The sequence below is a fragment of the Citrus clementina genome, unplaced genomic scaffold (genome assembly GCF_000493195.1).
Source record: "Citrus clementina cultivar Clemenules unplaced genomic scaffold, Citrus_clementina_v1.0 scaffold_1, whole genome shotgun sequence".
Taxonomy (NCBI): Eukaryota; Viridiplantae; Streptophyta; class Magnoliopsida; order Sapindales; family Rutaceae; genus Citrus; species Citrus x clementina.
In genome coordinates this window covers 2682163-2708058 of record NW_006263303.1, presented here as the reverse complement: position 1 = coordinate 2708058, position 25896 = coordinate 2682163, and the positions used below count along the sequence as shown (strand labels likewise).

The 25896-nt window shown below is 36.3% G+C and overlaps 1 protein-coding gene across 3 annotated transcripts; it reads left to right on the top strand.

Moving 5' to 3' along the window:
* Positions 1 to 815: 815 nt before the first annotated feature.
* On the top strand, positions 816 to 25251 carry LOC18055078. 3 transcript variants are annotated; one of them, XM_006450530.2, is made up of 36 exons: positions 816 to 1868; positions 2620 to 2764; positions 3298 to 3576; positions 3724 to 3891; positions 4557 to 4772; positions 5448 to 5542; positions 6278 to 6452; positions 6833 to 7257; positions 8619 to 8742; positions 9533 to 9628; positions 9709 to 9780; positions 10368 to 10505; positions 11198 to 11351; positions 11801 to 12168; positions 12491 to 12954; positions 13064 to 13402; positions 13880 to 14104; positions 14576 to 14666; positions 14823 to 14900; positions 15069 to 15359; positions 15475 to 15672; positions 15944 to 16426; positions 17067 to 17228; positions 17430 to 17759; positions 17847 to 17929; positions 18061 to 18165; positions 19233 to 19461; positions 20129 to 20494; positions 20676 to 20777; positions 21650 to 21793; positions 22409 to 22497; positions 23351 to 23433; positions 23543 to 23658; positions 23744 to 23829; positions 24027 to 24126; positions 24522 to 25251. In XM_006450530.2, exons 1-36 carry the CDS (start codon positions 976 to 978, stop codon positions 24585 to 24587), a joined length of 7578 nt encoding a protein of 2525 aa, XP_006450593.1. In that variant the 5' UTR covers positions 816 to 975; the 3' UTR covers positions 24588 to 25251. The 3 variants fall into 3 exon arrangements, with proteins under 3 accessions (XP_006450593.1, XP_024048199.1, XP_024048200.1); XM_024192431.1 differs by having other exon boundaries at positions 21650 to 21862; XM_024192432.1 differs by lacking the exon at positions 4557 to 4772 and having other exon boundaries at positions 21650 to 21862.
* Positions 25252 to 25896: the final 645 nt, after the last annotated feature.

Genomic DNA, 25896 nt, shown 5'->3' with positions numbered 1-25896 from the left:
GACAATTTCATATCATGTTAAATTTAATCTAACCCAAATAATACTCATTTAATGATCGTGTTAACATATTAAGACCCTAATTTAACACAAAAAATAAATTACTTAATTACCCACTTAATATTACATATTTAAAAAAATTTATCTAAAACATTTACAATATATATATATATAATATTATTTATCGATATTATAGAATACATATATCTATAAAAATATTATACATTTATATTATTAAAGTTCTAATTATACGTATATAAATAATATTATATATCGATATTATAAAATATACGTGTTTATTAATATTTTACACATTTACATTGTTAAAGTTATAAATCTATATAGAATTTTATTAATAAAACACCATATACATATTCATCCTTTTCCAAAAAAAGAAGAAAATGAAGGAATCATGTATAATATTTGAGTTTTGATAACGAGAACTTGTAAATTAATTTTGAATAGAAAATAAAGTTGTGTCATTAATTAGGTAAATAGATTAAGAACTTTAATTCTAACCCAACACGAAATTTAAAAAAAAAAAGTTGACTCCAAACTAACTCATTTAATAATCATATTAAATTTGATAATTATATTTATTGATTTGTGACATATTTGTATGGTGTAATTGGATCATGTTGAACTTTACAGTTCTATTTGCAACTCTGGTGTTATGTATTTTTTGGTCAGTTAATGCCTTGGGCACTTGGCTCACACAAATGGATAAGCCACATCCTTAGTTTTAGAAAGTGCAAAAAAGTTTTGGATACGTATATGGATCAAAACTTTACTAAATTCCAACAAAGATGTATGAGTTTTGAAATGTTTTCACTTACACTCCCATACCGAGCTCTCTTCTCCGACAACTGAACCAAAAACAGACAGTTATTCCATTTTTAAATCTCACTTCACCCAAACCCAAAAACTAACACAAAAATGAAATAATCAATCAATCGCTAACTCACACAATTCACAACAATGGACAAAGAAACCGAACTCCTTTCGCGCCTTGCCGCGAACCACCTTCACCTAGCCCAATTCGAGCCGCTACGGGCCACTCTCCTCGCTCTCCGGACTCGAAACCCCGACCTAGGCCTCGCTATCCTCCAAACAATCGTCGCAAATTCGGGCAGGTTCGATGACATCCTCTGGTCAGCCTCCTGCCCGTCCCCGTCACTCCTCGCGTTCCTATCGACTCTCGAACTTCTACAATTCGACAACTCCACTTCATCCACATGGAGTTTTGATCCCGAAACGCTGCGTTTAAGGTCGGAATTCTTGCTGTTAGTTCAGATGTTGATTGACCGCGTGGTTAAAAGAACACGAAAGGATATTGATTTTGATAGTTTTGAGAAAGAGAAAGAGAAGGGCGAGTTGAATGAGACTGAGAGTTTTGATGAGAAAGTTAAGTTGTTGGATAAAAGTGAGGAGCTGGGGGATGTGAATAGTGAATTTAGCGATTGTGTTAGGGTTTTGGATAGGTTTATGGAATTAGGTGTGAAGAGATTGAAGCCAAATTTAAATATAAATGAAAACTTAAATGAGAATGTACATGTTTCCATCGAGGAAGGGGAATTGATGTGTTTAAGGAAGGTAATTTTGGAGTATGCAGATGTTTTTGACGCGTTGTTCTGGAATATAGACAAGCAAGTGATTGGCTGGGAGAGTTTTGATTCTGAAAGAGCGATAGTGCGGAGAGAGGAGTTGTCGGAGGAGGAGGATAAAAGGGTTCTTGGGTTGATGCAGAGGAGTATTCAGTTAGCTCATTTGGATGCAATGGAGGAGTGTTTAAGAGAGGGAGATGAGGAAGGAGCAGTTTCTCGTATTCGTTTTCTTCGCCCTGGTTATGGAGTCGAGGAGGCTGAGTATCGGTATGTCTATCTGCTATTTTACGGTTCTGTATGATTTTGCTTATTATGGTCTTTTCAAATAGTGAAGAAGATGAGCCTACTATGATATGCGTATGTTTGAGTTTTCAGTGTGTTGTTTATGTTTTGCTGTATCTGAAAGTTGAGAGTAGGAAGCGAGTTGCATTAGGGTAATAAATGCTGTGAATGTTTTATGTATGTATATCCCGAACGCTTTCCCATTTTCAGTTTGGTTTACTAACCTGCATTTGTATGGTATTTTAGAGGTTGCAATTTGAAAATTGTGAACGATATCCATTGGCATGATAATGAAAGAATACTCTCGAGTACCGGGGTTTAGGAGAAAGTAGTTCTGTCTTTTGTTCTAAGGATAAACAATAACGCAGATTGGTTCATAAATTTTGTCGCTCTGTGGTCGTCCTATTTTTTTTTGGGAAGATGTCCTTTCTGAGCTGTTTTTGCATAGTTTGATTAGGAGGCTTTATTAACAGATCTCGTTAATATTCTGGGTTTACTTGCCATATTGAGAAAATTATGTTATTGTGTCTATATATTTTTACTCCTTGAAGTTTACAAATGATGTGGACAGTTTTTGCATCCTTCATTTTTTTTCTACACCTGCTATATCGAGAAAATTATATTCTCTGCTCCATATAGCTTAATCCATGTGGTTTAAAAATGATGTGGACAGTTTTTTCATCCTTTAATTTTTCCTCTATTTATTTATTGCTGTTCCCTTTGATGTTTATTATAGTACGGTTTTAGAGGATCTCCTTAAAAGGGTTTTCTCAAAAAGGAAGGAATATGCAGACACCTGGCTTGCTATGCAAGAAAAGTTGTTATTGATTTACACAGAAGCTCTTTCTTCCAATTGCATTCTTCTTGTCAAAATGATACAGGTAATACATTATTATTTTTCAATCTTCTTTTAAGTGGTCCCAGTGGTAAAATTATTGGTCCGGAATGATTAGCATATCATCAATAGTTTCCATCTGATTAATTTGCTGTTAGATATTGATAGGAGTCCTTATATGATACATGTGTTATATGCTGGGCATGAAAAGGCAATTCGAAATCTGTTTGTTGAAACTACATGGTTGTCCACTGATGAAGGTCCAGTCTGTTCCTAACTTTTGTGTTTTGTAAGCAGTCTGCTGATGCCTAAAAGCCCTTTCGTTGATTTATAGTCATTCGGGGCTTCATTTAAATTGGTATTTCCTGGAGGCCAGCCTTGGCTCATTTTGTGAAGTCCCTTGATGGACCCTTGGCCGGTTTAGTTCTGATTTTGTTGGTTGTTCTGATTTCAGATGACTATGGTTTGCAAAATGTCACTTCGTGGAGTAAATTGTTCTTTAGTGATCTTTTGATACTGAGGTTTGAGTGTTACCTTTTCTTTTTCGTATTTGTGAGAATATTATGTGTTTTATTGCAGATTATTCAGGATGAGTTGCTTCTTCAAGAGATTGACTCATGTAGAGCTCTTGATAGCAACCAAATTCCACCTCCACTTGAGCGTTTTCTCAGATTTGTTGCAGAGTTGAAACCCTATATGGACTTAAGTGATAAGTCTTCAGCTTTAAATATGGCATTCAGTTTGTGCATGAGAGACATGTTCCATTATTCTCGTGTTTCTGGATTACACATCCTTGAGTGCATCATGAATACAGCCCTGTCTGCTGTCATGAGGGAGCAGCTTCAAGAAGCTAGCAATGTATGTGTCCGGTTTTATGTTTAAATTATATATGTGAGTATGAAAAATATTTTATTTTCTCATTATTCAAAGTAGTCATTTTTTTTTGGTAGGAAATTTTGAGGGCCTCCAATCTTAACAAACCTCATTTGTTTGAAAATATGGCAGATTCTTATGCTATATCCTCGACTTCAGCCACTAATAGCCGCCATGGGCTGGGATCTCTTGTCTGGTAAAACAACAGAACGTAGAAAATTAATGCAGCTGCTGTGGACAAGTAAGTCACAAGTATATCGTCTAGAAGAATCTTCTCTTTATGGAAATCAGTCAAATGAGGTAATTCCTGTTTTCTAAAGTATGTTGTAGCGCCAATTTTTTCTTTTTTCGTTTTTATTTTTTGGGGAAAAAAGTTAAGTAGATTGAATATATAGAAATTTGCAAAAGGGAAAAAGATGTCCACTAGTCCCAAAAACAGCCTTTGAATTTACAAATAAGAGAGTATCTCCAAACAGAAAGTTTCTATCTTAGTAGGGCTAAAATATTATCAACATCTGAAATAAAGGCAAAAACCTTCTCAAAAGACAAAAGCCACATTATTAAAACTCCTTCCCAATTTAAATGTATGAAAATGAACAAAGTATCTTGAAACTCCTTTGAAATTGAGGTCCAAAGAGAAGCTAGAAACCAAGCTCTATTGCGAAGATAATTGACATCTTCCTCTCTAAAATCCCCGAAAATTCTGTTATTCCATTCTATCCAAATAACCCATAGAATAGCCAAAACGCTACATTCCCATGACACCCTTGCTTTCTCTCCTTTAGCAAAAGCCGACACATGTTCAATAAGCATTGAAACACAAGAGTGTGGTAAGGCTCATTAGACTTTAGCAGCTTGAAATAGGGTATTCCACAAGCTAGGTGCCAAGTTTTCTTGTGTTATATAATTGTATGTATAAGTAATCTTTGAAATAAAAGATCTCTCTTTTCTCTTCCCTCTGACAGACATCGTGTGTAGAACATCTATGCGACCTATTATGTTATCAGCTTGATCTTGCCTCTTTTGTTGCTCGTGTTAATTCGGGTCAGTCATGGAATTCAAAATTCTCACTGCTTTTATCTGGAAAAGAACAAGAAGCTTTTGGAAGCGAAGATGCTCAGTTAGACCCTTTTGTTGAAAACTTGATTTTGGAAAGGCTTTCTGCTCAAAGTCCTCTCCGGGTACAATTTCATCTACCCTGAAGCTAAGGCAAAGCATTTCGCCCATTGTTCTGAAACTGCATATCAAGTCATTTGGTTGGGAACTGCATGTACATTTAAAGTTGTTTGCAACAGTGTCTTAATATCGTGTCAACTTGTGATTGTGATGAAAGAAGTTTTGCCAGGTGAGTGATATTGGATATATGGGTTTGCGTAAGCTGACTGAATCAAGTTCTAGGATTGGGTTATTACGGGTTCAAAGATTTGTGAGAGAAAATATACGGAAGATGAACAAAAGATAATATCAGTGTAGTGGAATATCACATTGCAGTTAAGCTTATGGCAATAGCTCTACCTTGATTTCATGGTAGTCTTATCTTACTAAGCTTAGTTTCATTGCATAAAAGAAACAAAGAAAGTGATTAAGGAATTTGATTGTAAGATTTTTATGTGTTTTGTCTGCTTGGCTTTCTTTGTGCTATGAGTCTGTCAATTGATTTTGGCATCTGAAAATTTGCATGGGCATCGGTGCAACGATGTGCATCCTCTATTTGTATGACTACTTTAGTTGTACTAAGCATTTTTAGTTGTGAGTACAAAGTCGGTGTGCTCTGTTATGAACAACATCTTTTTTTTTTTTTTTTCTATAAAAGAAAATTGGATTACTAAGTTTGTAATAGGATATTGTTTCTACAGGTACTTTTTGACGTTGTTCCAGGCATAAAATTTCAGGATGCTATTGAATTGATAAGCATGCAACCAATTGCTTCAGATGCAGCAGCGTGGAAGAGGTGTGTCGACAATGAAAATATCCTGATGATTGATCTAAGTTTGAATTAAACATGTATCTCGGTCCATTGATGGTATCACACTATGATGTTGGCATGCATTTGAGTGCTGCTGTAGTTGTTTGTTGTTGGGAGTAGTGAATGTAGTGGTTGGCTCAAGTTTGTGGTTCGTGGTTGTTAAATTTTGAATTTGTTTGCTGTGTTTTTGAGTAGAATTCCTAGCATATGGGCTTAGCTTGTGTTACGCCATGACAAATGGCATCACTTTGTTGACACATATTATGACTCAAGTTGTAGACCATTGAATTAATGCAGTTTGAATTATTGAGACCACAACCAACATGTGGATGGTTAATTTTTTTAACTGCCTAAACAAGAGATGTTTTGCTGATTGATGTCTGCAGCTTATTGAATTTTTTTTTTTTCACTTGTTCAAGTCGTACTTGGAGTTCTAAAATTTTGTCAAATATGTTTTCTGTGGATTCTTGTTTGTTAATATAATTAAAATTTTTGGATACATGTGTTTCCTTTCCATTTTTAGTTCTACAATTACTTCTTTTACTGTGTGGGTACTTATTCAATCAGGGCTCTTGTGTGCTTAAGTTTGGGCATTAATGCAAAGAAGTATATCGGTACTTGAGGCTGTATAATGTGATTTCCTTATATCGGTGTGGTGTTTGTTGTTGGATTCACTCTTCTTTTTATGGAATAATTTTCTTTTCCTCTTTTGGTGGGCAGGATGCAAGATATTGAACTGATGCACATGCGCTATGCTCTGGATTCAACAATTTTTGCTCTAGGGGCAATGGAAAGAACTGTGAGCGATGAAAGAGCAAGTCGTCACCAAGTGGCTTTATGCCATTTGAAAGACCTAAGGAATCATTTGGAAGCTATAGCAAGTATTCCACGCAAGGTCAAATGTGGTCTTCATTTCCTTTTTGTGTTGTTGTTTGCTGAGGCTTTGGTTCTGTTTATTTATTGTAACATGACCATTTCAGTTTATGAACATCACAATCATGCAATAATGACTTTTCCCTGGCAAGAGTGATCCACTTTGTTTCTGCTAGTTGTTTGCTTAGAATATTATCAATGGATGAACTTCTCTACAAATTTTACTCACCATCCTAATAATATAATACATGGGTCTATGCAGCTGTCCTTGAAGTTTACTTGGCGTAACTTTTTTTCTTCCTCGTATCTTAATGCTACTAATGAATTAAGTATTTAAATGTAATTTCTTTTTGTTTCTTATTTACATTTTTTACATAATGTTCATTCTATTCACTGATGCAGATATTCATGGTGAATGTTATAATTTCGCTTTTACATATGGATGATATCTCCCTCAATTTGACACAATGTGGTTCACTGGAAAGCTATTCCAAATCATCCTCTGCATGTGCCTGGGAAGATTCTGATCTCAGTACATATGAAGGAGGAAACAAATTGGTTGTATCTTTCTCAGGATTGCTACTTGATATACTGCATCACAATCTTCCACCAGCCATGGCTGAAGAAAAGTGTGCACTGACTGCTGGCATAAGTATCAGCGGAAGGCAGGCATTAGAATGGAGAATCTCAATTGCTAAGCGTTTCATTGAAGATTGGGAATGGCGACTATCTATTTTGCAGCGTCTTTTTCCATTATCTGACCGTCAGTGGAGTTGGAAGGAAGCACTGACTGTGCTACGGGCAGCCCCATCCAAGCTACTGAACCTGTATGTTTGATTACTTATTTTCTGAAACTTTATCAGTGCTGTAACAATCAGTTTTTTCTCTCTTTTTTATTTGCATGGATTCTGTTAGTTAATGTAATTCTGATATTTTATGCAGTTGTGTATTTAATAATCATCCTCTTAACAAGAATATACACTAGAAGTGTGTATTTCTGTGTCTTTTAAAATGTGTCTTTTAAAACATAGGCGTCCGTTGTTTGCCTTTATGCTTGAATAGATTTTAGCCATTACCTAGTGTTGCTTCTGCCGGAGCAGAGTGCTAGTCTTTGGTACTTTTAAATCAATCCTAGTGAACAGAACAATAGTATTAACACACATCGGACAACAATTGTGATTTCCTGCGATGGAGTGATGAACCCTACACACATTTGTGGGGGTTGTTTCCATCCAATGCAATTGAAAAAAGGGAAACAGGATTTTCATTTTCTGTTTAATCCGGCACAACTCTTGCTTGCTGGCTTTTTGTGGTAGGGTCTGTTAAAGTGCCTGGTCAGCGTTTTGTCTCAATCTTTGTCAACGCTAGCATCAATAAATGATGCCGTTTCCAACTCGTGGAGTGAAGTTCAATTTCTATTCATTAGTTCATTGTTTTTTTCCTTTCTCTATGTTTTAAATTATCTGGTTAGCTTTTGCAGATATAAAAAATCTCTGTTTGTGTCCTAGCATTAGAAGTCGACAGTGGATAGAATTATGATTAACTTTGAAACTTGAAAGTGGCAAGAATGTCTTGCAGAGCTCTGTCAGCACATAGGTCTTTGAGAAATGAACGAAGAGTGTTGCTTGTTATTTAGGGCTTCAATTTTCATGTCTCTAGTTAACAAGCAAGAAAATTTTGAGGAGAAACGAGGGGACATATATTGAAGGCTTGTGGGATAGAGTCCATCTCTTAGCTTTGCTTTGGGTTTGTATCACAAGGGAGTTCCTAGATTCCTCATTTTTCTTCATTCATTTCAATTGAAAAGGGGATTTGGGATGACATTGTATAGGCTGGTCCAGCCTTTTACGGGCGTGGATAGATGTTCTTTATATATTACAGCTTTCAGAATGTATAGCTTTTGTTTCCTCTCCCTAGAGCTTTTTGCATAATTATGGATAGCTCCACATTACAGTGTACTAATTTTTCATCGTTAATAAGCTTCTCAGTTTCTTTAAGATTTTGAAAAAATAAATAAATAAATAGGGCTGTGCCTGTTGACATACCAGCTTCACCGGTATAGATGCTGCATGCATGTAAAGAAATAACAAAGGATATGTCATTTAATATTTTTGCAGGCACCTTTTGTTTTCTCAGATTTCTTAGTGAAATTGATGCATCTGTATTTTGATGTTATTTAATTTTTCAGCTGCATGCAAAGAGCAAAATATGACATTGGGGAAGAGGCTGTACATCGATTTTCATTATCTGCAGAAGATAGAGCAACCCTTGAATTAGCTGAATGGGTGGATAGTACCTTCAGAAGAGTGTCTGTACGATCCAGATTGTCATTTACTTCTTCATATTTCTTTGGTTTGATAATTTTGTTTATATTTTACTGATGAACAGCTTTCTACATTAGCTGCTTAGGTTTTTCAACTTTTTAATGGTTTTTATTGTGTCTCTTGTAAATTCCATTGGCCTTTTTCTAATTAGCTCAAATTATGAGGTTAACATCTGCCAAACATGACGGTAGAGCTATTTTTATTTAGAGGTCTCTGGTTCAAATCCCGAAGCTTCCTCTAATTTATGCGTTCGCATTTGTATTTTGACCTACAGGGCAAGTGTATTAATTAAAAATTCCACCAAGCATGTGAGGAGATGTGTTAGAATTTGAATACTATTGTTGGTCCTTTTGTATTACATTAGATTTTTTGGATTAGTGGTTACTCAACAGGTATAGTATAATCTAGCATTGCATTTTAAATTAAATTTAGTTTTTGTTCTAATGCATTTGTGAGTAGAGGAATTGATATAGAAATTTGCGGCATATCAATTTGCTGCAGTGTTTTGCATATATTTAACATACTGTAGTAGTTTGTTGCACATGTAGTCTTCTATCAGATTTCATAGGTTTGTATGTTGAGATAATTTGTCTCCAAAACTAGTTTATCGTTTTTGAGGTGCATAATACTTAGTGATATCTGGTTCTGAATTAAAAATTTTTCTTTGGTATTGTTTTCTACTTGCCTTGCTGAGGCAATCTCAAGAAAAGGCTTAAATTTTTTTACCTTTAGTGTTCTTATTGATCATGTAAGGTTAATATGGTTTGTTTCTTTCTAGGTAGAAGATGCAGTGTCACGTGCTGCTGATGGGACTTCTGCAATACAAGATCTGGACTTTTCCTCGTTACGCTCTCAATTAGGTTCCTTGGCTGCAGTGAGTGCTGAGGATGGACTCTTGATTCCTCATTTTGGCCCGAAGTCAGTGAATACTAATGTGCTTCTGTATCCTTTCAGATTCTTCTTTGCATTGATGTTGCTGCAACTTCTGCAAGGTGTGCCAATATGTCCGTGCAGCTTCTGGATCAGGCAATGCTCTACTATCTATTTGTATTTGTTGTGTATTAATTCCATGCATGGCATTCCTTTTCTCCTGATCATATTTCTTTTATTGTTTTTTCAATATTTTTGCAGTGTCTAGTTGCAAAACCAAAACTATAACAGCTGCTTTCCCGCTTTTTTTTTTTTTTTTTTTGATCTTGGAAATTCCAGTTCCTTAAGCTTCTGATGTTACTTTGGTGCTGATTGAAGCGAACACAACATTCTTTTTACCATCTATGTGATCAATGTTCCCATCGCACTCATATTCTGTGCTCTCTAAAAGAAGCAATGCTCCTTTATTAAATAGAATTTAACTTTTAAAGAACTCCAGACCATAGGGCACAAGTCATCCTTGCAGTAATGATCCTGTAAGTTATAAACATGAAGAAGAAAAGAAAAATCCTTTTACTCTCTGCAACTGCTTTAAGGAAACTAAGCTTTTTAATTTTCTATGCATTTATTTTGTAATTATCTGTTATTCCTCTTTTTCTCTGGTTTCATCCTTGTTCTCCTATTTTGTAAATGGCTAACAGTGTCCTGATGTCACACTGTGCATGCACTTGTAATATCTGCAGGCTCAGATTATGCTATCTGAGATATATCCAGGAGCTTCTCCAAAGATAGGGTCTTCTTACTGGGATCAGATCCGTGAAGTAGCTGTTATTTCTGTCGCTCGTCGTGTCCTCAAGCGTTTGCATGAATTCTTGGAACAGGTAAAATTTACTATATCATTTGATGGATTAGAACTCCTTGTTGCTGGGGATTTTAGTCTGACTTTGCTTGAAAGTAATTATTAATGATTCTCTATGATAGCATCAAGCTAGGCTTAGCATGTGTTTCTTCGTGCATGGTCTCACCTTTGTCTCAAGCTTCTAATTTCTTTTCTTGGATAAACAAGATGAAGCTGAAGTGAAAACCTTTAATCTCTAGGAGTAGCTAAAGTGATTTCTTCCAGATCTAAGATATTCTTTCCTGTATAGAGAATATCATAGTATAGCATAAAATCATTTGTGAAAATGCTACCTTATCAAGAAGCAAGAAAAATTGCAATATGAATTTTTTTGAATTATTATTGGAATTTGAAATATTTTGAATTATTCTTTCCACATTGAGAAACTAATTGATTTCTTGAAAATTTGTGGCTTTACAGAACATATTTTTGTAGTAAAATTGATTTGGTATTAGGTACCTTTTCGTCTCTCATTTTCATGTGCCCATGCTGAAGAAATCAAATTATTAACTGCTATCTGTATGCTGCCTTTCCTTCTGTTTTCTTAGTGAAAATACAAGAAAACATTACTCTTGATCCTAATATCTGTCTATTGGGGGTCCATAATAAGTATTAATAAGCTTTATTATCAAATAATGGGTGTTGTTGATCCTGCTGCATAATCTGTTCCTCCAGGATAATCCATCACCCCTTCAGGCCATTCTGGCCGGGGAGATCATCATTTCATCGACTAAGGAGTCCCATCGACAGGGGCAGCGGGAACGTGCTCTTGCCATGTTACATCAGATGATTGAAGATGCTCACAAGGGCAAGCGTCAGTTTCTGAGTGGTAAGTTTGTTTGTTTTCATTCTTCACATACAAAGTTGTTGTCATTCTAGAGCATGTTATTGCCCTTACCTATCAGTTTAAGCTTTTGCATCAACTGGTATGTAACATGGAATCAGATTTAGTTTGACCAATAGATATTGTATTTGAATCCTTCCCTCACGTGATTTACATTTTTATTTGTTTCTATGTTTTGTGTCTCTATGATCTTTTTTTTATCTTGTGTCTTGGCTTGGCCTTGGTCCATGTGACAAGTCCCTTTGGGATTGGTCATGCACATGAGGGCATCCATTAGAGCTTAATATTATCGTTGTGCTCTTACCTATTAGTTTAAACTTTTTGGTCAAGTGGTAAATTAACAGTCTTGACCCATCATTATTTTTCTTGTAGAAGTAGTACTTCAGAAAGTATGTGTTTGTGCCTGTAACACACGTTTTCCTGTGAAATTTTAGGTAAGCTTCATAATCTAGCAAGAGCTATTTCTGATGAAGAAACAGAACCGAATTTCAGTAAAGGGGATGGTTCATATACCGAACAAAAAGTGCTGTTGCACTTTGACAAGGATGGTGTTCTTGGGCTTGGGCTAAAACCTGTTAAACAAAGAGCATTAAGCTCAGAAACTGGAGACACAAATGTGCAGTCTGATGGATACGATATGAAGGATATGGGAAAGAGATTGTTTGGTCCATTAAGTGCAAAGCCCACCACTTATCTATCACAATTTATTCTTCATATTGCTGCAATTGGAGACATAGTTGATGGAACTGATACAACTCATGATTTCAACTTTTTCTCACTTGTGTATGAATGGCCAAAAGACGTAAGAACTCTAATTTCTGTGCTGTAGCACATTTTTTCTGCATGTAAAGTTGATGGCTATGTATGTTTTTCCATCTATCTCATATCAAATTTTTATGCAAGAAAAGTTCATAGTCTTTTTTTTCGTTGGACTTTTATTGTTGAAGTTCCTATGGTTGATTACTGCATGTTTAATGAACCTGCAGAAGGAAATTTTGGGAAATAGCATTCCTAGTATTTGAATAAATGCAGGTCTTGTTAAATGACAATAAGTCATTGCATTGTGGAATTAGCTTAATTTCTTTTACATGGGATTACAAAGATTTTGCTTTTGTTATTTGCAGCTTTTAACTCGTCTAGTTTTTGATAGAGGCAGCACTGATGCAGCTGGAAAGGTGGCTGAAATTATGTCTGCTGATTTTGTACATGAAGTGATCTCAGCATGTGTACCTCCAGTTTATCCTCCAAGGTCTGGCCATGGATGGGCTTGCATTCCTGTCATTCCTTCCTGCCCTAGTAGTTTCTCTGAGAAGAAAGTACTTATCCCATCTTCTAAAGAAGCTAAGCCCACTTGTTACAGACGTTCTTCAGCAACACCTGGAGTTCCTTTGTACCCTCTACAGTTAGATATTGTAAAACATTTGGTCAAAATATCCCCTGTTAGGGCTGTCTTAGCATGTGTTTTCGGTAGCAGCATATTATACAGTGGCTGTGACTCGACTATATCTAGCTCATTGAATGATGAAGAACTGCAGGCACCTGATGCCGACCGTTTATTTTATGAGTTTGCTCTTGATCAATCTGAAAGGTAACTGAGGTGCCATTGAGAAGTTAATTGAAATGCTATATTCAGCTGACATCAAGATCTTGTAGTTTTACCTCTCTTTTATATTTTTTATATCTTCTCTGTTGAATAGGTTTCCAACTTTAAATCGATGGATACAAATGCAAACCAATCTTCATCGAGTTTCAGAGTTTGCTGTAACAGCTGAGGAAAGGGCTGATGATGTTAAACATGAAGTAAGAGCTGCTATCAAGAGACTTCGTGAGAATGACACTGATAGTGAATCAGATGTTGATGACATTGTGGGTAAAGCTAACATTTCATCATCAATGGTGGACCTCAGTGGCCAAGGTGGTGTAACTTCTGACCCTTGGCATGACTCCTTCAAATCTGAGAATGCAGAAAATGGTTCAGCAGTTTTCCTTTCTTTCGATTGGAAAAATGAAGACCCTTATGAGAAAACTGTGGAGCGGTACTTGTCATTCATTCTTGCTCAAGTGCATTATTTCCTTTGATAGTTGTCTTAGTTTTTCTAGCTGCTGATTCTGGTCATCTGATACTGACATTGAGAACAAATTTTCATGTATGGTAACATGTTAGTAATCCTGTTAAAAGACTGGAATGAAGGCATCCTAATGATGAAAAAGAAAATGGACAAACTGTGCACACTTTTATTCTCATCTTTTCGTTAGTTTCTAACTTTTTGGTTGTCTTCTAAATGTGCTCTCTATTTGTTGGGGTCTTTTATTTGGGAATTCCTGATGATAAGTGAATTACTCACCTAAAATCACAAAGACAACAAAAGCTACACTTCTTTTATTCTTTCCCTTCTATTTCCTCTTTAAATATTTGAGGTCAGGTTTTGGATTAAGCATTGTGATTGGGATTTTTCATCATGTGGTGACCAGTGTTATCCTTTCGCTTATTGCCACATATTGTCTTGAATCAGATTGATGAATGAAGGAAAACTAATGGATGCGCTTGCACTTTCGGATCGCTTTCTACGAAATGGAGCCTCTGATCAATTACTTCAGCTTCTCATTGAACGTGGTGAGGAAAACCATTCAATCTCTGGACAGCCTCAAGGGTATGGAGGCCATGGTATCTGGAGCAATAGTTGGCAGTATTGCCTGCGATTGAAGGATAAGCAACTGGCTGCCCGACTTGCACTCAGGTAAATAAAAATCATAGAAGTTATTTTCAAATATTATAATATGTTCTGAAACTTAAATATGTTAGATAGTTGTAAATTTCCAAGCGAAATATATTAGGCTGTTGTATCATTAGCACTTTTCCAGTGCAGTTTTTCATATCTGGAGTAACCCATTTTTCTAATTTCTTAAGAAATAGTGGCTCTAGAATTCATTATTACCCCAGTATGGCTAAAGCTTTTTTTTTTCCCATCAATCCTTAAAAGTATGGCCACCGGTAATTATTCTAGACTGGGAAGGTTCTCAGCGAAATCCCGTTCTAAGTAATACATCTTTTTATGTTGTCTATAAGCATTCTCTTGTTTCTCTGCATCACATTTTTACAGCCCCTTTGTATTTGTTTTTTCATGCTAAGGATATTATCCATATAGAATTACTACTATTGTTCCTTGAACGCTGGACCCTATACTCAAATTTTGAAAATCTTGTTCCAGATATGTACACCGATGGGAACTTGATGCTGCTCTGGATGTTCTCACCATGTGCAGCTGCCACCTGCCTCAAAGTGATCCATTAAGAAATGAGGTACTGGATTTGGTTTGTACTTGTCTGGAGTTTCTTCAATACTGGAATTCATTCTCTTGGTTTTTTCTGCTTGGACATGATTTACCGTTTTACCTAATATTACTAAATAAGCCTTTAATAATTTCCATCAATGATGTCATTCTTGGTGATATTTAGGTCTTGCAAATGAGACAAGCTTTGCAGAGATACAGCCATATATTAAGTGCAGACGATCACTATAGTAGCTGGCAAGAGGTTACAGTTCTTGCTCTTTCTGCACTAAATTGAGCAACTCTTGATTGAAGAAGAAAAATAGTTCTGACCTTTTTGCTATTAACCATTCTTGATGCTGTGTTTCTAACTGTTATTCCCTCTCCCCCCCCCCCCCCCCCCACACCCATAAAAAATGCCTGCATATTTCAGGTTGAAGCAGACTGTAAGGAAGATCCTGAGGGCTTGGCACTTAGGTTAGCCGAGAAAGGAGCTGTTTCTGCTGCTCTAGAGGTAGCTGAAAGTGCAGGATTATCAATAGAGTTGAGGAGAGAACTGCAGGGCAGGCAACTTGTGAAGCTTCTCACAGCTGATCCTCTCAATGGTGGAGGTCCTACAGAAGCTTCACGTTTCCTATCTTCTCTACGTGACTCTAATGATGCTCTTCCAGTTGCTATGGGAGCAATGCAGCTATTACCCAACCTTCGATCCAAGCAACTCCTTGTAATTAATTGTTCTTGTTGCCTTCTTTTGTTGAAGTTGACTGGAATGCATGACTTTTGGTATTTGAATCTTGGAACTTTCTTCAATTTAATTTTCTTGTCTTATCGTTGTAAAGGTTCACTTTTTTCTGAAACGAAGAGATGGCAATCTGTCGGATGATGAGATTTCGCGACTTAACTCATGGGCATTAGGTCTCCGTGTTCTGGCTGCCTTGCCACTGCCATGGCAGCAAAGGTGTTCCTCTCTGCATGAGCACCCACGTTTGATAGTAGAGGTTCTTCTGATGAGGAAACAACTGCAATCTGCTTCTCAGGTACCGTGTTCTTCCTTTTTTTTTTCATATTGGTTTCAGACAAAAACATAATCTTTACTTGAGATTCTAGATTATGTTTTTGCTGGCACCTAACTCAATCCAAACAACTCTGTATTCTTTTTGTTCATTAGAGATTCCGTGGCCTAATGCTTGGGGTCTTGGCTTCTCATTTACCATTCATATATAAGAGCTTTTGCCTTATTTTTTTGTTCGTCTTAGTGCTTTTTTATTTAATTTGTTTTATGGTGACACTTGGATGATTTTTCAACAGATCCTCAAAGATTTTCCTTCATTGAGGGACAACAGTGTGATTGTAGCATATGCTGCTAAAGCAATAGCTGTCAGTATTAGCTCTCCTGCCAGAGAACCTCGAATATCTGTTTCAGGAACAAGACCAAAGCAAAAAATGAGAACCACTGGAAGGTCGTCTTTCACTAGCAGTCTAAGTAACTTGCAAAAGGAAGCACGTAGAGCTTTTTCTTGGGCTCCTCGGAATACTGGAGATAAGGTTGCTCCAAAAGATGTGTACCGAAAAAGAAAGAGTTCTGGATTGACAGCATCTGAAAAAGTTGCTTGGGAGGCGATGGCTGGAATTCAAGAAGATCGGGTCCCTTCATCCTCTGCAGATGGGCAAGAACGGCTTCCTCCTGTTTCTATTGCTGAAGAATGGATGCTAACAGGCGATGCTAGTAAGGATGAGTCTATCCGTGCAGCTCACCGATATGCAAGTGCCCCTGACATTATTCTCTTCAAGGTATGCTGGTGCAGCAGGATAACATGTTTTGCTAAATATATTTCAATTATAGTCACTGTGGTGTAATAGTTGATGTATGCTACTGCCACTGTTGCCGGTGGGTTGCCAATGACCATGAAAATAGCTTTTGCGGAGTGTCACTCTACTTGGTGGTTATAGGTGCTTTTTTATTGTATGGAAAATGAAAAATTGATTTCTATGAGTTCAAACAGAATCATGTTAACTGTAGGATTCTTGTTTATGGTTTTTCCACTTTTTGTGTGTACTATTAGTTCTGGATTACCAGTGTTAACATGTGCCTGTGCTTCACTTTGAATTTCTATAAATATGAGATATATCATTAATTTTTGTGACAACTTGTACAAAGTTTCAAGTTAGGATGTGAATGTGTAAAAACTTAATACCTGAATTTCGTCTTCTTCTTGGCATTTAGAGGTTTTCCGAATGTAATGATGTACTTTGTATGGAAATATGCTGGCTTTGCTTGTACTTAGAGCTTATGCAGATTGTTTTCATATAAGTGCGACTTGTGTCATATTTCATGTTCATTTGGTGATTTGAGCATTTCTGATAGTTCGATTTCTAATTAATGATTATGAGTCTACATGCCTCTGATGAAGGTTTCAGTTTTTGTCTCCAGGCTCTGCTTTCTTTGTGTTCTGATGAGTTAGTGTCTGCAAAAAGCGCCCTAGACTTGTGTATTAATCAGATGAAGAAGGTTTTGAGCTCCCAGCAGTTGCCTGAGAATGCATCTGTTGAAACAATCGGTCGAGCATATCATGTCACGGAAACACTTGTACAGGTATGCTACCTCTGTTACGCCCCGTGTTTGAGTGGGAGCAGATTGTTTTCTACAGTTGTAGTCTATGCCAGTTGTTTAAAAGTGTACCATCAACAAAGGCAATGGATGCAATTTTGCTTAATGTTCAATTCAATGGGTATGGAGTATGCAGTTTTGTTGGCACTGCAAATTGCTGTAATAAGTCTTATGTTGCACGTGTAGGGCTTACTTTATGCTAAATCCCTGCTCAGAAAGCTTGCTGGGGTTGGTGACTTCTCCAGTAATTCTGAAAGGGGTAGGGATGCTGATGATGCTTCCTCTGATGCTGGTAGCTCCAGTGTTGGTAGTCAGTCCACCGATGAGCTATCTGAAGTTATGTCACTGGCAGATGTTTGGCTAGGGCGCGCTGAGCTGCTTCAGAGCCTTTTAGGATCTGGAATCGCTGCATCACTTGACGATATTGCTGATAAAGAGTCGTCTGCTCGTCTTCGTGACCGGCTAATTGTTGATGAACGGTATAGCATGGCTGTTTATACTTGCAGGAAGTGTAAGGTAAAATATGAAAGCCAGATATTGTAGTAATAAATGCCATTTTTCAGTTGGACATTTGAGTGTATATTTAATTGGGACTTCTCTCAGATTGATGTTTTCCCGGTTTGGAATGCATGGGGCCATGCTTTGATTCGGATGGAACACTACGCGCAAGCTCGTGTTAAATTTAAGTAAGTTGAATACTTGCATACCTTAAATTTTACAGTTTTTAAGATTAATACCGGAATAGAAAGTTTTGCTCTCTCACCCCGCAATCATTTGGTGTGCTGACTGGTCTTATTGCTTATTTGATTGTTTGAAGGCAAGCTCTTCAATTATATAAGGGTGATCCTGCACCTATTATCCTGGAGATCATCAATACCATTGAAGGCGGTCCGCCTGTTGATGTTTCAGCTGTTCGTTCCATGTAAGATGGCTTGCAGCATAAAACTCAAAATCCCTACATTTATCTCCGTATTACAATTGTATTATGATTGCTAATGAACTAGAAATTGGGCAAATATTGTCTAAAGACTTAAATCCAGCCAATGTTTGAAGATTTTATACAATGTCTGCATCTCTCTTTGATCTGTTGATCCTGATGTGACCTTGGGGCAGTGTGATGTTTATGAGTCTAGTTTTTGTGCTGTCAATAATATGGTACAATTTGATTTAATATGGAAAATAATATGCCATTGCTGTTTAATCCTAGGGGTTTTAGTTGAGTGGTAAAAGACCCCTTGGAGACAACAACACCCCTTGTGGCTACCTACCTGAGATATTTATGTACCATGAGTTTCTTGACTACCTGGGTAGGGGTTCGGCTGTAGTCTCCAGTTTAGAGCTCGGTGGTTGTAGAGAGGTAGAAATTACTTTGTTTGTAGGGTTCAGCAGTAGTCCCGAGTTTAGAACTGGATGATTATAGAAAGGTAAGTGGATTTACGGGATCAAGGGAAAGGGAAATGTATATATACTATATAGCTGGTTTTATGCAATTTTGTCCTTGAATTAGTGTTAATGCATGCTTAGAATAATAGAATGTATATGAGCGAACCTTCAGAATTTTAGAAAAAAAAAAAGAGACTAAAAAACAGTTAAAACCAGATATGGTTGTTGAAAATACCATGTTTTTTTCTTTATATTTGAGCACATATTTGTTCATTCTGATCAAGGGAAAGGGAAATGTATATATATACTATATAGCTGGTTTTATGCAATTTTGTCCTTGAATTAGTGTTAATGCATGCTTAGAATAATAGAATGCATATGAGCGAACCTTCAGAATTTTAGAAAAAAAAAAAGAGACTAAAAAACAGTTAAAACCAGATATGGTTGTTGAAAATACCATGTTTTTTTCTTTATATTTGAGCACATATTTGTTCATTCTGATGAGGACTTTCTTGTAGAAAGAAGGTAAGGGAGGAAAGAAGTAAAACCATACCGCTGCGTGCTTCTCTTTTATTATGAATCTGTTTAACATAACTTATATTTCAGGTACGAGCACTTGGCCAAAAGTGCTCCTACAATATTGGATGATTCTCTTTCTGCGGATTCATATCTTAATGTTCTTTACATGCCGTCTACATTTCCACGTTCAGAGAGATCCAGGCGCTCTCAAGAATCTGCAAATAATAATTCCACATATGGTTCTGATTTTGAAGATGGACCTCGCAGCAACCTCGAGAGTGTTAGATACATTGAGTGTGTCAACTATTTGCAAGAAGTAAGCTGAACTTCTTTTTATTTGCTAGAGCATGTTTTCTAATATTACACTTTTTTGCAGATTCTTCTGGCATAACCAAGTGTTACTTAACTAACTATGAATTTTTGTTTTTGAACATGTACACCCATACCCACCGCCACTCCAATAGTAAACTAGGAACTTTTTCTTCATTGAGGGCTGGATGGTAGTATGAGTCTGAATTACACCAAATTATGATCACATTACCGTAATTATTAGGAAGGTAATTAATGAACTTGTTATGATGCAAAATTATAGAAGTGTCAAATTGAATGTGTACAAGCATTGCTGGTCAGCATGCTAAATGATTAGCTAAAGGGAACTGATATTTCATTGCATTGAAACACATACATATTTGAAAGATTCTACCGCTGATTTGCATATTGAAAATGCTTTTTTGGTATATTTTACCTGGTATCTAGGATCTTGTTTGTTAATTGCAAATTGTTCTTTTCAATGTTTTCATCTTCTGATTACAAATTTTTATTTTTAGTTGGTTTTAAGTCGCGAGACCCTGCATGCCACATGGCTTTTATTTTTCCCTCTTTTCCTCTCCAATCTTCTACGTTTTTAATTATTGTTATAGTTTATTCACCAGTTTTTATTGTTATAGTTTATTCACCAGTTTTTTCTTTTCTGATATTTTCAGTATGCTCGTCAGCACTTGCTTGGTTTTATGTTTAGGCATGGTCACTATACCGATGCCTGCATGTTGTTTTTTCCTCCAAATGCTGTTCCACCACCTCCTCAACCTTCAACGATGGGAGTTGTTACTTCATCTTCGTCCCCTCAAAGACCAGATTCGCTGGCAACGGATTATGGAACCATTGATGATCTTTGCGAGTTGTGCGTTGGCTATGGTGCAATGCCAATTTTGGAGGAAGTGATTTCAATGAGAATCTCATCTACCAACGAACAGGATGTAGCTGTTAATCAGCATACTGCTGCAGCCCTTGCCCGCATTTGCACCTATTGTGAAACTCATAAACATTTCAATTACCTATACAAGTTTCTGGTATGGATGAAGTATTCTTATTAAATCACCCGGAATAAGAAAAGATGAAGCTTTATATTTTTTTTCGCTGTTGAAGCATAGTATATTGATGTACCTTATATATGAGCTTTAGAATCCTACTATTTCCCTCCATTTCTACCATATTTGTCATTGATTTACTTCAAATTTTCTGTCGGTTCAGGTAATTAAGAAGGACCATGTTGCTGCTGGACTTTCCTGTATTCAATTATTTATGAACTCTTCTTCCCAGGAGGAGGCTATCAAACATTTGGAAAATGCTAAGGTATTGTGGTTTCTAATAATGCCCTCCTCTGTCTTAATTTAGAGTTGAACATGGTGCATTTACGTATTGGACCAGAAAAATTGACATGATATGGGAGAACTTTCACAAAAGATGCTCTACCACGGAATAGTATGAAGTATCTTGTGTCGATAATTCAGCTGTAGAAAGCTATGCATGACTGGATACAGTTGCTTCACACAAGATGGATGGATCACGCACAAGACGAGTGATGTCTTTTGGTTTCAAAATTGAAGATACATCTCTATCCTAAGAGCCAACACATGGCGAGAGTGATGTAGGTCAAAGAGAAAAATACGGTTAAGGAGAATAGAAATAGGGGTGAAGATATTACCGCAAAAAAAAAAAGGAGAGAGAGATAGAAGAGAGGATGTAGAGAGAATGAGATATATAAGAACAAGAAACAGAGCCGAGAGAAAGAGGTGGAAGCATGAGATACGATCAAGACATATGATTTTGTTCATTCTGGACCTGCCAAAAGAAACGCATTCAAGGCATGTTTAGGGTGGATTGACCTATACAATCAAAGGGTATCAATTGACTCAACTATGTGGAAACAAAAATGGAAAACAATAGAATAAAAAGTATTTTTCAATTTCTATTCCCTTTACCCATTCAAATCAATATCTATAGGGTCTATAGTGGGGATTAAGCCATATACAATGATTTATGAGGAGTGCATGTCCAAAGATTCTAACCACCTTCAATTTAATGTTTTTCCACACAGAAGCAAAATTATGTTGGCCATCATGTGTTGTGGATATTTTAAATTTGCATCTGTACTTTTAAGTTTTTGTCAGTTGTTTAATTTGTCATAGCCGCTCTGTTTTTATTTATCTTCCTTTATCCTCTAGATGCATTTTGATGAAGGGCTGTCAGCTCGAGTTAAAGGTGGAGATTCTACCAAGCTTGTCACTAAGGGTGTCAGAGGAAAAAGTGCTTCTGAGAAACTAAGTGAAGAAGGACTTGTCAAGTTTTCTGCTCGGGTATCAATCCAGGTAAGGCATCTTCTGGGAGACCGGTTTTTTGTTTGCTGTGATCTGGAAGCAGCTCCTGAGAGATGCAAGGTCCCTTAAATATAGCCGTTATTGTTACTGACAGTGAACTCATGCCTAGACACTTCCAAAATTCTGTTTTGTACATGTAAAGAAAATGATTTCTTTAACTATCGTTTAGTTAAAAACAAATGTATCAACCATCAGTATGATGTTTATGCTTGTCTTCTTTGTGCATGCTTGCAGAGGTCTGACCTAAGATCCATACTGTGTCATCTTTCAGTACTAACTTGCTGTCTTCTCACATTGTAAAATTATTATAACTATGTGTCAACTATCAGATTTAGAGTAGTATGGTGCATATATTGAGGCTTGGGCCTTGCTGTAGGCTCTCTTATATTAGACACAAAGATCTGTAATTGAAGTACTTAAGAGTACTAAGTTTAGACAGTTAATCTAAAAGATTACTCTATAAGCATCATCCTCTAGGGAGCATTTACCTTATTTCAGGTGCATATTCTCAGATTCATCATTTTAAACATTTTTACTGCTTGCAGAAAGATAATTGCTATAGATATATATCTCATATTCTTTTTACGGATGTGTTACTTTCTGTAGGTGGAAGTTATAAAATCTTTTAATGATTCGGATGGACCACAGTGGAGACACTCTCTTTTTGGAAATCCAAATGATCCGGAAACCTTCAGGTTAGTGTCATTGTAAATAGGTAGTACGGACAAGTTAATTTGTCATAAAAATAACGATGCAAGCGTCCTGATCTATGGGATTTAGAAGAAAGACTTCTAAATCTAAAGTAAAAGAGAAAGGTAAACAAATATTGCAAACAGGATAATTATTTAGCAAATAAAAAAATGCCTGAGATCTTCTGGGTAAAAGGTGTAATTCAGTGGCAAAAGAACTAAGTATGAGTCCTAGATGGAACTTGCATTTCAGGTTGATATTCATGCTACTAGCCTTGGATCTTAATTTTATGTTCAAAGCAGTTTGGTCATTACTTGTTCTGAGCTTGTGTTATGCTACTTAGGTTTCTGGCTCTTTATTTGAGTGAAATTTTCTGTCTTTTGCATTTATGCTATTGCTCTGATTTTAATTTTCTGGTCATTGCTTATTCTGAGCTTGTTTAATGCTACTTAGATTTCTGGCTCTTTATTCGAGTGAATTTTTCTGTCTTTTGCATTTATCCTATTGTTCTGATTTTAATTTTGACTTTCAGACTTAATTTTCTCAGATGATGAACATTCTGAAGCTAACTACCCTTGTTTGATAAGTGATACATGAGAACCCTAGTGTGTTGCTAGTTTTTGTTGTTTACCATTGTAATTTCAGTCTGTTGTATGTGAGCCACCTGTCACTATCTCTGAATCCATATTTTTCTGGGTTAATTTTAACTATAAATTATGTGTATGAATGTTGGTAATGATTGTCATTAGATGAAAACTGCAGGAGAATGGTATATAATGGTGAAATTGGTAGTTACTGTTGAGAAAGGTATTACCTAATGGTGAAGGGAACTGATATACTATGTTTGTTGCAATTCAGGAGGAGGTGTGAGATTGCAGAGACACTAGTGGAGAAGAATTTCGACTTGGCTTTCCAAGTAATCTATGAATTTAATCTTCCAGGTAACCATACACATAACTTGTTTATTTATTATTTCAATTCTACTGCTTTTTAGTTAATGCACTTGTTTTATTGACATCTCAAATCAAATCTTCTTTCCATAACTTTCAGCTGTTGATATATATGCTGGTGTTGCTGCATCACTTGCTGAAAGGAAGAAAGGGAGTCAGTTGACAGAATTTTTTAGAAACATAAAAGGAACAATTGACGATGATGATTGGGATCAGGTAACGAGATTGCTTCATTCTTTAGGTGGTGTTTGTACTTCTGATGGTAAGCACACTCATTTTCAGATATTATTAATTGATTTAGGTCTTGGGGGCTGCAATAAATGTATATGCCAATAAACACAAGGAACGCCCTGACCGACTCATTGACATGCTAACCAGCAGTCATAGGTAATGTTAATGTCTAGTGCTTCAATTATATTTATCTGATTTTGAAGAAGATTTTACTTCAAAAAATTGTATATCTCAATTCATAATGCCTCTCTTGTCCATTTTAGTCCTTTTACTTCCATTTACGTGCGCGCACTCGCGTATCTTGGTAACAATGTGATAACATCAAATATGTTTTTGTTGACTTATCCATGCAGAAAGGTACTGGCTTGTGTGGTTTGTGGTCGTCTAAAAAGTGCTTTCCAAATTGCTTCTCGAAGTGGAAGCGTGGCTGATGTTCAATATGTAGCTCATCAGGTAATTCTCTCTCAGTTTGGACTCCATTATGGGATTTGTAAAGTTATTGGATGTTTCACCATTAGGCATTCCAAGTGGGGTGTGTCCCCTTGTGGAAAATGGCGGCTTACTTGAAACTAAAAAATAATGATTACAACAATGAAAGAAAATCCTAATTCTCCTAGATACCATGGAATTATTTCAAAATAATGACTGAACAAGACATTTTAAATTCCCAAATCGGATAATTTTGATCCTCCGTCAGATTTAATATTAGTTTTGCCACTGGTGATTGAAATGAAAAAATTGCTTGCGGGCATTTCATGAAAATGTTCCCAAATTGGATAATTTTTTCCTCCATCAGGTTTAATATTAGTTTTGCCACTGGTGATTAAAATGAGACTAATTGGTTGCAGGCATTACATGCAAATGCTCTCCCAGTGCTTGATATGTGTAAACAGTGGTTGGCTCAATATATGTAACTTGCTGCCCAAGTATACTGGGATCAAAGTAGGCTGCAGCACTGACAATTTGGTGACCGCTTCATTGAGTATGTCTGAAAGCCATGGAGTTCATTTGGGGCACTGCACATGGAAACCATGATGATTCCTTTACTGCTTGAAGATTGTAACTACAGCGAAACTTGAAGGATACTCAGAGAAAAGTTAATCCTATAGCCAGAATGAACTTTTAAGATCAGCCAGCGATGAATATCGCCTTTGTTGTTTGTACAGGATGTTAATTCAGTATCCATTTTTGAAATAATAGATTATTATAGCTGCAACGGGTGCCCGATCTTCATGTTTTGGTATCATGTGGGATCTTTCAAATATAGGAGGTTACCATATAGTGTAAAGAATTCTGAGAATATGAAGGGTCGCAGCAGAGAACTCTGCATTTTATGTCTTCCTTTCGCTGTAGTAGAATCGATTCTTTTACCTATGTAATAGCTGTGGCCTGTGGGAGAAAAATGGAAAGAAAAGAGTGGCATGCAGTCGTGATGTACAGTACAGCTATACGGGGTACTTGGGTCACAAAATTTGATGGAAGATAAAAGAGTTAAATTGAGATTTAGCTCTATTATTTTATTTTTTTTGAAAATTTAAATGTTTGACCCTAAGATTATTGTTTTTATAATATGGCTAGCCGAAGTTTGTTATTTTACTTTTATGGGTTAGTACACTTTTTATTATTATTATTATTATTTAAATTTCAAGATGTGTATTTGCTGTGAGTGGCTTTTTATTGATCGACCGAGTCAAAGGCCTGTTATGTATATTTATTTCTTCTCTTGGGGATCTGGAAATAGAATGCTTTCCTTACCCAGTTGTTATCATCATACAGGATGTGACACAAAAATGGTAGGTCAACTTAATCATCCCGTGTTTTTCCAAGGGTAATGCATCATCATCCTTATTACGCATGACAAAATTCAGATCACGAGACCTGTGATAAAATACAGGCTGAAGATCAGTTACAATGGATAATATACTCGACAAATCCATGTTATATATTCATTTTCATCAGTTACAATGGAATATATACCCGACAAATCCATGTTATATATTCATTTTCATACTGTGACATGATAAAAATATTTTCAGAGTCAACTTAAGAGATAACGTAACCAACTTGTATCGATTTTTTTTTTCAAGTTTTCTTTAAGACAAGTGGGATGGTAAAGATGGTGTTGACTTGTTTCTATTAATTTATTTTACAACCCATCGGCCTTATCAAGTGGCAGAAATTGGGGAGTGAGGACTCATTGTTTTCTTCAACCCCTTGTGAAAG